The sequence below is a fragment of the Mustela nivalis genome (assembly GCF_964662115.1).
Source record: "Mustela nivalis genome assembly, chromosome: 3".
Classification (NCBI taxonomy): domain Eukaryota; kingdom Metazoa; phylum Chordata; class Mammalia; order Carnivora; family Mustelidae; genus Mustela; species Mustela nivalis.
Window position 1 is genome coordinate 43560406 of NC_139022.1, and position 12107 is coordinate 43572512.

A 12107-nucleotide genomic window follows, 5' to 3' on the forward strand; every position below is an offset into this window, starting at 1 on the left:
ACATAGCACTTTTTAGCTTTCAGAATATTTTAACATATTTTTTCATATGATCCTGAGAATAATCCTGGGCAGTGAAGTGTGAGTGGAGAATTAGTAACACTTCCGTTTTGCTGTTGGGGAAGTTGAAGCTGAAAGTCTTCAAGAGATCTTCCCATGATGAAGCACTAGTAACTGGCGGAGGCATTTAAGTATCACGCTCTTGCCAATCATCTGATTTTCCTGTTATTTGCTCAGCCTTTCTCTTCTTTTATGCGGGAAAAGTATGTTGCGGCTCATGATGAAACTGGAGTAAACCTCACACAACAAATTATTCAGGGCATTTTTGTTATCTAGAGCTGCTCTGGGCCAGTAGGTAGCCTCTAGCCCCATGCAGCTATCTAGATTTAAATTAAATAAAATTTAAAACTCAGCTCCTCATAGTCAGGTGAAGGGGTCAGTGGTTACACTTGGCCAGCGGTTACTCTGCTGATAGAGAACACTTCCATCACGTCGGAGAGTTCTGTTGGACAACCTAAAGGTGTCTATTTCTCACCAATCCTCCGTCTTGCCCTCAGTGTGTGTATAATCCAAGCCCAAACTCTTCCCCTTCTAAAGCAGATTTGCAAAGTGGTAATCCCCAGTTTTACAACTGGTAACACCGAGAAATCGTCTGACCTCGACGTGCTACGAAAGAAAGGGTAATAAAAGCCCCAAAGCCTTCCACCCAAGTCCCGCCAGCAAGTGGGCGGCGAAAGACAACCCACCCAGACGCAGACGAGGAAGGAGAGGCAAAGGGGCGGAGCCGAGCGCAGCGCGTTCGGGGCGGGCGCCGTCACGAGGCCGGGGCGGGGCCACGAGAGGCAGGCCCGTGGGTGGAGGGGGGAAGCAGGGCGGCCGGCGCGCCAGCACTGCCGTGCGTGCTCACGTGACAGGTCCGCGAGGCCCGGCTCGCGCAGTCGTCTGGACGAGCGAAGATGGCGGCCGAGAGGGAGCCTCCTCCGCTGGGGGACGCGAAGCCCACCGACTTTGAGGAGCTGGAGGACGGAGAAGACCTGTTCACCAGCACTGTGTCCACCCTCGAGGTGAGACCGCGTCGCCGTGGGTGCTGCGTTCCGCTACTGCCGCGCGTCTCACCTTTAGGTGCCTTTCCCCTGCCGGGACTTGTCCCTCCCCACCCCCCCGGGTTTGCAGGGACCTGCTCGGGGCGACACCTGTGACGTGGGTCCCACCTCAGGTACCTGTCAGCGGGCTGGAGCTTGGCCTGGACGGCTAGGCTTCCTCGGGAGACCAGCCGGGGGTTGACCAGATCCTCTCTGGGGGGGCAGGGACCGGCCCGAGCATCTCAGCGCCCTTTCCCGGCTCAGCTGGCCTCCCTCCGTGTCACTTGCATCTCTTCTCCAGACCAGAAATGGGCTTGCCCAGAGTCCTGGTAAACCTCACCTCCCTCCCGACGACCTCCGCACCCGCTTCGAAGAGGTGCTTGCTTTCCCCTTCCCAAGGGAGGGTGTGCCCCTGAAAGGAGAGAGCAGTGAACTGAGTGTTGAGTGGCCCTGGCTGTCCAGGGAGCATGTGGATGCACTTTTCCCAGTTACGACCCTTCGTGGACTGCCGGTTCCCCTTGAGGGAGGTGCCTCAGTATTCGACTGTTAAATGCATTTAACCGGTTTTGTCTTCTTTAGTTCCTAGACTTTTTAAGAATAAGAGTGTTAAAAAAAAAAAATGAGGGTTTATAAAATATTAAGTTGAAGGGAGGGTGTAGTCCAGGAAAGTGCTGGTTGGTTGTTGGTTTTTTGTTGGTTTTGTTCTGTTCTGTGTTAAAGTTATCTCGGAGAAGTAAAAACAGATCCTCACTCCCTTTTTCCTCTTTTCTCGCATGGTCAGCGGTCTCTGAAGTTGAGTGTTCCTGTTTTTGTGAAAGGAAACACTGTTAACTGTATTGGCCTCCTAGATGCATTTCGGGTTTGAATTGCTTTGCATTTGGTGAGGGCGCCCACACCTCATAGCCCAGTTTTATGCGTGTATGTGTATTAAAATGTATGCAGATTACCCAGAAGATTGTTTACCTTGGGCTGTCTTTCCTTATAAAGTGCTTTTTAGTATGCATTTTTGGGGGCTTGTGCAGCTAGACACTGAATCAATTGGAAATTACAGTAAAAGACCTTTTATTTGAAAATCATTTACTGGGAACTTATGGGAACCACTTTCCACAGTGACCATACACTGCAAATTGTGTATGCAGATTCTCAGTCAGACCCCACCTCCCCTCAGATTATGTGCTTCTTGGGGCTAGGGATAGTACCTTGATCATCTTTGTGTTCCTTCCAGTCCTGAATATTTCCATTTGGTAAATGTTTGCTGGATTCATTGTCAAAACATCATCTCCTAACATTTAGTAAAAATTGTCTTGCGTAACAGATTAACCTTTTGGGTTTAGTATCTTTTTAGCCCTTTATACTTATTGTATAACTATCTTAAAATGTAATGAGAGTTAGTGTCTGTCCAGGATCCTAAGATCTGTATTTCCTTGAGGGCTGCAGAGGTTTTCCGCCAGCTAGGATCAAAACAAACTATTGACCTAGAGTAAACTTGACACTGTGAACACTAAGCATTCTGTTTAATTGAGGCTTTTAGGAGTTGAGTAAAAGGAACTATAATCTACCTCCCAATTGGTTGGGTCTTTTTAATAGGGTCTTTGCCTTTTTTTTTTTTCCCAATAAGAGTCTACAGAACTTTTGAGTATGAATCAATTTATCTTGGTTAGTACACAGTGAAAGTTGTAAATTTGATTTTGATTGATCATCTAAACCCTGTTTGTTATAGATTCATTCAGGTTATTAACTTTAAGGTAGTATAACTGAGATTTATAAATTCAGAATGTTTTTTGCTTTCCAAACTCTTACAGGAAGGATATATAGCACTGTTTTTTTAGTTTACCAAAAGTGCTGTAAGAGAATTTTCTTTTTCAGTAACTCCACTTTTGTTTTTTAGAAGTGCTTCTCAAACCTCCTGTGTTGGAGAAACCAGGGGATTCTTGTTTGAAATGCAGTTGCCCCTAGATCAGTGCTTTTCAGAGTTTATACATAAGTTACCTAGGGATCTTGTTAAAGTGCAAATTATGATTCTGTAGAGCTGGGAAAAGTCTGTTATTATGCATTTCTAACAGACTCCTCATGACATTGCTTCTGGTCCACAGACAGTAATAAATTCCCAAGCCCCAGATAATTCTGATGTAGATCATCTGCTTTGAATAGTTATTATCTAAGCTGTAAATTGAAAGATATATAAATTAATGTCTTTAAAGAAAAGGTAAGTCCGAGTTTTAAAAATTATACATTTATGTAGAAACTTTTTCCTTTGAGGACATTTGGAGGGAAAAAAATCAATTGAAATCCATATAGGTGAAATAAGATAATAGACATTTTCAGTGTCATCATTGTTAGGCTTGTAATGACTGTACAACTTAGTGTATATTTTTAATATAGTATTAGATTTCTTTCGTTTCATAATTAAGAACAGTCACATAAAGCCAAATTCAGTGAATGAAACATATTTAAAACTCTTAGTGTTTGTTATTGTTGTGACTATGAAACAAAAAGTAGGCAGAGCTGGCATAGGGGGCTGGGAAGAGAAAGAGAAGGAGAAAGAATCTAGTGAAACTTGTTCTTTTTGGTACCTGAGAGGCAAGGCTTTAATGTTTAAGAATACTGCTTTTTCCTTAAATGATACAGCCCTAAGCTTAAAAGGTACTTGCCCTAGAGCAGTATGGAGTAGTAAGATCACACCTTAAAGAAAATAATAAAGGGGTGTCCGGGTGGCTCAGTTACTTAAGTGTCTTCCTTTGGCTCAGGTCTTGATCCCAGGGTCCTGGATAACGCTGCTCAGGAGGGAGTCTGTCTCTCCCTCTGTGCATCCCCCCCCTCGTAGAGCGTGCACATGCTCTCTCATGCGTGCTCTCTCAAATAAATAAAATCTTTAATACAAAAATAAAGTTGGGAAATTTATATTATATGCCTTGTTCTCTATCTTAAACAGCTGTATTGAGGTATAATCTACATACCATGCAATTCATTCATTTAATGTGTACAATTTAATGGTTTTCTAGTACAGTCACAGATATGTGCACCCATCACCACAGTTAGTTTTAGAACATTTTCGTCATCTCAAAATGAAACCCCGTACTTTTTAACTATGACCCCCATCCCCATTCCCCAAGCCTCTCTGTCCCAACCTTCAACAACCACTAACTTTCTGTCTCTGTGGACTTCCCTGTTCTGGATTTTGTATGAATGAAATCATATAATATGTGGTTTTTCATGATTGGCTCCTTTCACTTAGCATAATGTTTTCAAAGTCCTTTTTATAGAATGGGATGGAATAATATCTCATTGCGTGGCTGTACCACATTTTGTTTATCCGTTCATCAATTGATGGACATGTGGATTGTTTCTACATTTTGGCTGCTTTGAGTAATGCTGCAGTAAAAGTTTGTGTACAAGTAGAATTACTGGGTCCTATAGTAACTGTACTACATTTAATCATTTGAATAACAGCCAGACTGGTTTCCCAAAGAAGTGGCCACACCGTTTTACATTTCTACCGGCCATGTGCAAGGGTACCAGTTTCTTCATACCCTCATCAACACCTGTTAATATGACTTTTTTTGGTTCTGTTCATCATAACGAATATGAAGTGGTATCTTAGTGTGGTTTTGATTGCATTTTTTTGATAACTAAAGATATTGCACGTCCTTTTATATGCTTTTTGGCCATTTGTATATCTTCTTTGGAGATGTGTCTATTCAGATTCTTTGCTCATTTTTTACTTGAGTGGTTTATTAATGAGTTACAAGAATTCTTTATATATTCTAGATACATTCCTTATTACATGCATGATTCATAGATATTTTCTCCCATTCTCTGGGTTTCTTTTTATGTTCTTGATGGTGCCCTTAACAATTTTAAAATCATTTAGCAAGGTCCAGATTATTTTTAAAATTTTGTTTCTGATGCTTTCATTGTCATGTTTAAGAATCCCCTGCCAACTCGAAGGTCATGAAGATTTACGTGTATGTGTTCTAAAGAGAATGTTTTTATTTGGCTCTTACTTTTGGGTCTTTGATCATTTGAGTTAGTTTTTGTATATGGCATGAAGTAAGGTCCACCTTTACTCTTGCACGTGGCAGTTCAGTTGTCCGAGCTCCATTTGTTGAAGAAACTATCCTTTCCCCATTTGAGTGGTTTTGGCACCATTGAAAATCGCTTGACCATAGATGTTCATACCTGGTTCTCGTACTAACCTCAAATACAAGGGTCAGTTGAAGTTAAGATGAGGACCATAGTTTGGTCAGTTGTGTCATATGATAGAGATTATAGAGCATTTCATATTCAATATCTAGATGGTCTTAAAATTCTGTTGTGCTCAGAAGACATCTTTTCTCTATTGTGCTCAGAAGACATCTTACTTCATTGACTCCAGCAAATACCTGGGTATTTACTCTCTGCGGTACCATTTAGGTGATAATCGTAGTGCAAATATCAGTGAACTATTGCAAATCTTGGAGGACAAAAAGTCTCCAGTGGAGAAGAAAGAGGTGTACGGAAAACTCATACAGGTGTGATTATATGGTCTGAAAATGCATTTGTTTTCAGTGGAAGTACCAATGAAACATTGGGGAGATTCTAATTCCTTTCAGTGTTTCTGATACATAGTAGATGAACAGTAAATGCATCTCTTGGCTGGGAGAAGCTCACTGAAAAGGTGATATTTAAGAGAGACCTTGAAGGGGTGATGTAGTTTCAAAGTGGGAGAATAGCAAGTCTCACTCGAGGGTCAGTCCATTTTCTAGGAAACCATAAAAAGTTGTGTGAGTGGCTGAATATGGGGCGTTATGTGTTTACTATGGGTGAGATTGTGAAGGGCTTTGGAATTTGTTACGTAGGTTGGTGAGATCTATGAAAGATTTTGATGGCTGTTACCATGATCACCTGGGAAGATAAATGTGCTAGCAGTCTGAGAGGTGATTTTGAGTGGAAGGTATTACTGGTAGGTTGATGAGTTGGAGGCTATTTTTAGCCTGAAGTTAAAGACGTCAAGAAGGAAAGCACAAATAATAAAGGAGAAAAGGAAATTGATGGAACAGTAGCTAAAAAGTTAGACATCTAAAGACATCATTTATATCTCCCTCTCTTGAGGTGATTCTTAGACAAAGGAATTTTAAGTTTCATTTCATTGAGGGTTATATTAAACCAATGAGGAGGACGCCAAGCAGTTAGAAATGCTGGATGAGCTAGAAATGTTGATTTAGGAATCTCATGAATTTGTTGAATCATTACATTAAATCAGATTGTGGACATCTAGTCCCTGCCCTAGGGAGTATAGGAAAGGAGTCTGTAATAAACATAGCTGTGTGAACAGACCCCTGCAATACCAGGTGACACATGTGTAATTGAAATGCGCACATGGCACAAAAATAGTATGGAAGACTGGAGAGACTTAATTGCATAGAAATGATCTTTGATATCCTGAACTTGGGTGAAATTATGAGGAGAGAAGAAGTAGAGTAAGACAAGGGACTCTTGATGAAGAGCTACTAAATTAGTATGTATTGTGCTTTTGCAATAGGTAGTAATAGTGCATAAGTTGTTTTCTTAATTCTGTTTTCTGATCTCTGGGTGGGCCTCCAACTTTAAATGTACTCATTTTTTTAAAAATTCCAATGTGAGTTACATTTGTTTCAGAGAAATATTTTATGATCAGGAGTTTAAAGGAGGTGTGCACTGAAAATTACTAAACATTTTTTGAAGCAGTAGCATTCTAGTTGACCACTTGCCCTTAAAAACCATTAAATTTGAGGATTTTAGAATGAACTATTTTTGTGCCTCTAAAAAATGTTATTAAATGAAGTTGCTTGAAATAGAGTTACTTTTCTGTAGACTTTTTCTTAAAAAGAATAAAATTGGCCTTTAGTGTAATTTTACAAGTACCCACTTTCCTACGAAATGAATTTGTGGTTTTTGGTTTTGTTTCGGGTTTTTTTGGTTTTGGTTTTTGTTTTTTCCCCTTCTGCGATGGTAGTTTTTATTTGGAGCAAAATTAACCTCAATTTAGTAAAATTCACCTTAATCAAGATACAAAATACTTTTATCACCTAAAAAAATTCTCTCACTTGGTTAACACTTCCCATTCCTAATCGCTGGCAACCACTGTTCAGTTACATGGAATCATACAGTGTGAAACTTTCTGAGTCTAGCTTCTTTAATTTAGCCTAAAGTATCTGAGACTCAGCTGTTGTTTCCTGTTATCAATAGTTCATTACTTTTTTATTGCTGAATTTAGTTTTCCATTGTAAGTGTATCACAGTTGTTTGTTGTTGAAGGACTGTTCTGTTGTTTCCAGCTTCAAGCATTAATGAGTAAAACCAATATAAACATTTTTGTGCAGGTTTTTGTATGAACACAGTTTTCATTTCTTGTGGGTGAATATTTGGAAGTAGGATTGTTGGGTTGTATGGTAAATACGTTTGAATTTGTAAGAAACTTCTATACTTGTGCCAGAATGATTTGCAAGAGGTGAAGTCACTTGCTTTTAGTCCCATAAGTTAATGGCTGTAGTAATAATACAACTCAAGAACATATCCATTAGAACACTGTTGTCCAAGTCTGAGAATCGTTAATCTATGGTTTTATTTTATAAAAAGTATGATGCTTCAATACAAAAGCATGTCACTCTATTTCCTGGTATCGTAAAAGTTATTTTAAAGATTTCTATTTATTTATTTATTTGACAGACAGATCACAAATAGGCAGAGAGGCAGGCAGAGAGAGAGAGGAGGAAGCAGGCTCCCTGCTGAGCAGAGAGCCCGATGCAGGACTCAATCCCAGGACCCTGAGATCATGACCTGAGCCGAAGGCAGAGACTTTACCCACTGAGCCACCTAGGCACCCCGTATAAGTTATTTTAATACAGAAATTTTACCCTTATCCAGAGTCATACTTTATTGAATGTTTGGATATTGAAAGCTTGCCCCAGGGAACCTTTTGTGCAGCTAGATTTGTTTTAGTCTCTGGTCAGGTTTCTATGCATGCCATCTTTGAAATCTAATGAAATTATAAAAGATCCAAGGAAGGAAGGGAAAGAAAGCAAAGAAAGAAACTGCCAGACTCTTCCAAATCAGATGTATTATTACATTCCCATAGCAATGAATGAGAATACTAGTTGACATCCTGTGTGCACTTGTTAGTGTCTTTTTTGATTTTAGGTAGTGGTAAGCTTTAGGGGGGATTACATTGTCTTGAAAGAAGTGATTGTTAAATTGTCAAGAATTTGGAAACCGGTTATTAAACACAGCCATTGTTAAAAATAAGTTCCACAAACATATTTAAATGAATTATATTAAAAATGAAGGTGGGTCGCCTGAGTGGCTCAGTTAGTTAAACAGCTGACTCTTGATTTTGGCTCAGGTCATGGGATCAAGCTCAGTGTCAGGCTCCGCACTCAGTGGGGAGTCGGCTTCAGGATTCTCTCTGCTTCTGCCCCTCCCTTCACTCACTGGCTCACTCTCTCTGAATAAATAACGTTGAAGTCTTCTCTCTCAAAGACATGGTCTCTCTCTCTTTCCCTCTCTCAACATTTACCAGCACACCAATGATTTTTAGCCCTCTCACAGGTTTGTAGTGTTAACTCATTATAGTTTTAATATACATTCTGTAATGATGAGTGATGTTGAGGTCTTCATGTGCATATTCACTGTCTGAAAATCATCTTTGGTGATGTCCTTTCACATCTGTTGCCTGTTTAAAAAGTTGGATCTCCTTACTGAGTTTTAAGAATTCCTCATGTATTCTTAGTACAGATCCTTTGCCAGATGTATGTTTTGCAGATATGCTTACCCAAACTGTGGCTTGTCTTTTTATGCTGTTAATACCACCTTTACAGACCAAAAGTTTGTTACTAGATGAAGTGCAAGTTACCCTTTGGTTGTTGATCGTATGTTAGATTTCACTTGTAAAATTATTTCTTAATGCTAACCCAAGGTTACAAAGGTTTTATGTTTTCTTCTAGAAGCTTTATTAATTTTAGCTTTTACATTTAGGCCTAGGATTCAGTTAATTTACATGTGCATTCAAGTTATGTTTTTTTGCATATAGATAACCAGTTGTTCCAACCCAATTATTGAAAAATAATCACCCCGTTAAGGTTTGTTTTATGGATCAAAATCTGGTCTTTGTGGTAAATATTATGTTTGCACTCCAGAAGGTTATATAGAGTCAGATGTGGATGGGTGGAATGTTCTGTAAATGTTATTTCAAGTTGTTTCGTTGTATTTTTCAATTTTTTCAGTATTGTCAATGAATCTCATATGCTTTATGGCAAGTTATGCTAGAATTGAAAAGTTTCTTGATGAGTTGTCTTTGAGCCTTTTTTAAAGGTTTTGATCTTTTTTTATCTTTTTTAAAGATCAGTTGAGCATATGTGTATACATCTGTTTCTGGACTCCATTCTATTTCACTGATCTACTGACTCTTTACCAGTTGTATGCTGTCTTACTGTAACTGAGTCTTGAAATTAGTAGTGAGTCCATTGACTTTTTTTTTCTTTTCAAAATTGCTTTCTCATTTCTACTTCTTTTGCCTTTCCATGTAAGTTTAGAATCAATTTATTCTACCAAAACTTCCACCTCATATTTTGATGTGGTATTGTGATGAGTCCATAGATTAGTCTGTGGGGAATTACCATATTAACAATATTGAGCCTTTAAGTCATAGGTTTACTAATTTTTTTTTAAAAAAGATTTTATTTATTTATTTGACAGAGGGAGACACACAGCCAGAGAGGAAACACAAGCGGGGTGGGGGGGTGTGTAAAGGGAGAGAGAGAAGCAGGTATCCCGCAGAGCAGGGAGCCTGATGCAGGGTTCGATCCCACTCAGATCATGACCTGAGCCAAAGGCACAGGCCTAACAACTGAGCCACCTAGGCGCCCCTAAGCCATAGGTTTACTATTTCTTTGCATTTTTTCCTTGTTTACTTGATTTTTTTCATCCGTGTTTCAGCATACCAATCTAGCACATACTTATTAGTTCATATTTATGGCTTCTTTTTACATTTGTTTGTTGGTGGTATATTGACCCTGTATCCAGCAACTGTACTAAACGCTCATTAGTTCTAGTAGGTTTTTTGGAGAGTCCGTGGGATTTTCATGTATTTAATCCTACTGTTTGTGGTTTGGAGTTTGATTTCTTTGTTTACTGTATGCCTTAATGTAGTAGCTAAGACCATCAGTATAATATTGGATAGGATTGGTAGAAGTGGTTCCATTTTCTTCCTTTTTATGAACTTAAGAGGGAAATACTCTCTACATATGATGTTATCTGTTAAGTTATTTTTATTTTTAAAGGTTTTATGTTTAAATAATCTCTTCACCCAACATGGGACTTGAACTCAAAACTGAGATTCAATGTCGCATGTTCTACCAACTGAGGCAGAAAGGTGTCCCTTAGGTTTTTTTGTTTTGTTTTAGTTTGGTTTGGGTTTTGTTTTTGTTTTTGTAGATGTCCTCCAACAGGTTAAAGAAGTTCTATTCTTAGTTTTCTGGTATTTTGTATTCATGAATGGAGGCTGGTAGATACTAGATTCTTTTTCTGTTTATTAAGATGATTGTGTAGTTTTCTTAATGATAACATGGATTATATTGCTTGATTTGAAACACTAAATAAACCATGACTTCTTGGGATAAGCCCATGACAGTCATAAATGTACTTATTTTCCTTTCTATATGTTGCTGCATTCAGTTTGTTAGTATTTCGTTTAGGCTTCTATGTCTGTTACAGTAGATATTTGTGTAGTATTTTCTTTTATGTGCAATATCCTTGATTTTGGTACTGGAAATAACTGGTTTCATTAAGGGAATTGGAGAGTGTTCATTCCTCTTCTGTGTACTGGAAGAGGTTGAATGGAATTAGTCTTACTGTCTTCTTTAAAGGTTGATAGGACTCACTAGTGAAATCATCTGAGCATGTAGTTTTGTTTTTGGAAGACTTTTAACTTCAGATTCATTATCTTTAATAGATACAAGGTGATTTCTTGTTGAACTTCTGTAGTATGGGTTTTTAAGTAATTTGCCCATTCAGTCTAAGTTGTGAAATTTTTGGGCATAAAGTTTTTCATAATACTCTTTTTTATCCTGTGACCATGTTTGTGAGGTCTGTGGGTGTTGCTCCTGCCTTTTCACTCCTGGCATTGATAATTTATGTCTCTGCTTACTTATTTATTCATTTATTTTAGTCTCTCTAGAGAATATCTTGGGATCTTTTCAAAGAATCCGCTTTTCCTTGATTTTTTTTCTCTTGTTCGTGGAGGCTTAAATCATTGATTTGAAACTTCTTGGTTTTTTTTTTTTTTTTTTTTTTGCTTGTTTTGTTTTGTTTTTGAGTATTAGCTATATATTTCTTTGTAAGCACAGCTTTAGCTATATCCCACGAATTTTAGTGCTGTGTTTGTTTTCATTCAATTTAAACTACACTCTGGTTTCCCTTCTGACGTTCTGTTTGACCTGTGGGTTATTTAGAAATGTGTTAATTTCCAAAATTTGGGGATTTTCTCAATATGTCTCTGTTATTATTTCTACTCAAATTTGATTATGGTTAGAAAATGTTTTGTGATTTTAGTACTTTTAAAGGTGTCAACATTTGTCTCATGGCCCAGAATATGGTCTCTTACGGTGAATATTTTGTATGTTTTTGAAATGAATGTATATAATCTGATGTTATTTTTGAAGTGTTGTATAAATGTTAAGTCAAGTTGGTTAAAAGTTTTTCCATGTCTGCTCTATCTTGCCTTGCTACCTGTCTATTCTTTTTTTTTTTTTTTTTTTTTTTTTTTAAGATTTTATTTATTTGTCAGATTGAGAGAGAGAACACACAAGCAGGCAGGGTGGCAGGCAGAGGCAGAGAGAGAAGCAGGCTCCCCGCCGAGCAAGGAGTCCAATGTGGGACTCAATCCCAGGACCCTGGAATCATGATCTGAGCCTAAGACAGTGGCCTAACCAGCTGAGTCACCCAGGCATCGCGTTACCTGTCTATTCTATCAATTACTGAGAGAAGAGTGATGAAGTCTCCAAATATAATTGTT

General features: G+C 38.5%; 1 protein-coding gene across 1 annotated transcript in view; it reads left to right on the forward strand.

The window, feature by feature from the left end:
* Positions 1-834: 834 nt before the first annotated feature.
* Positions 835-12107, forward strand: part of SNX2 (sorting nexin 2) — a 55550-nt gene continuing 44277 nt past the window's right edge. The window contains exon 1 of the mRNA XM_082724853.1: positions 835-1061. Within this exon, the coding sequence (XP_082580979.1) occupies positions 954-1061 (108 nt within the window). The 5' untranslated portion in view covers positions 835-953. The remainder of the gene's footprint in view (positions 1062-12107) is intronic.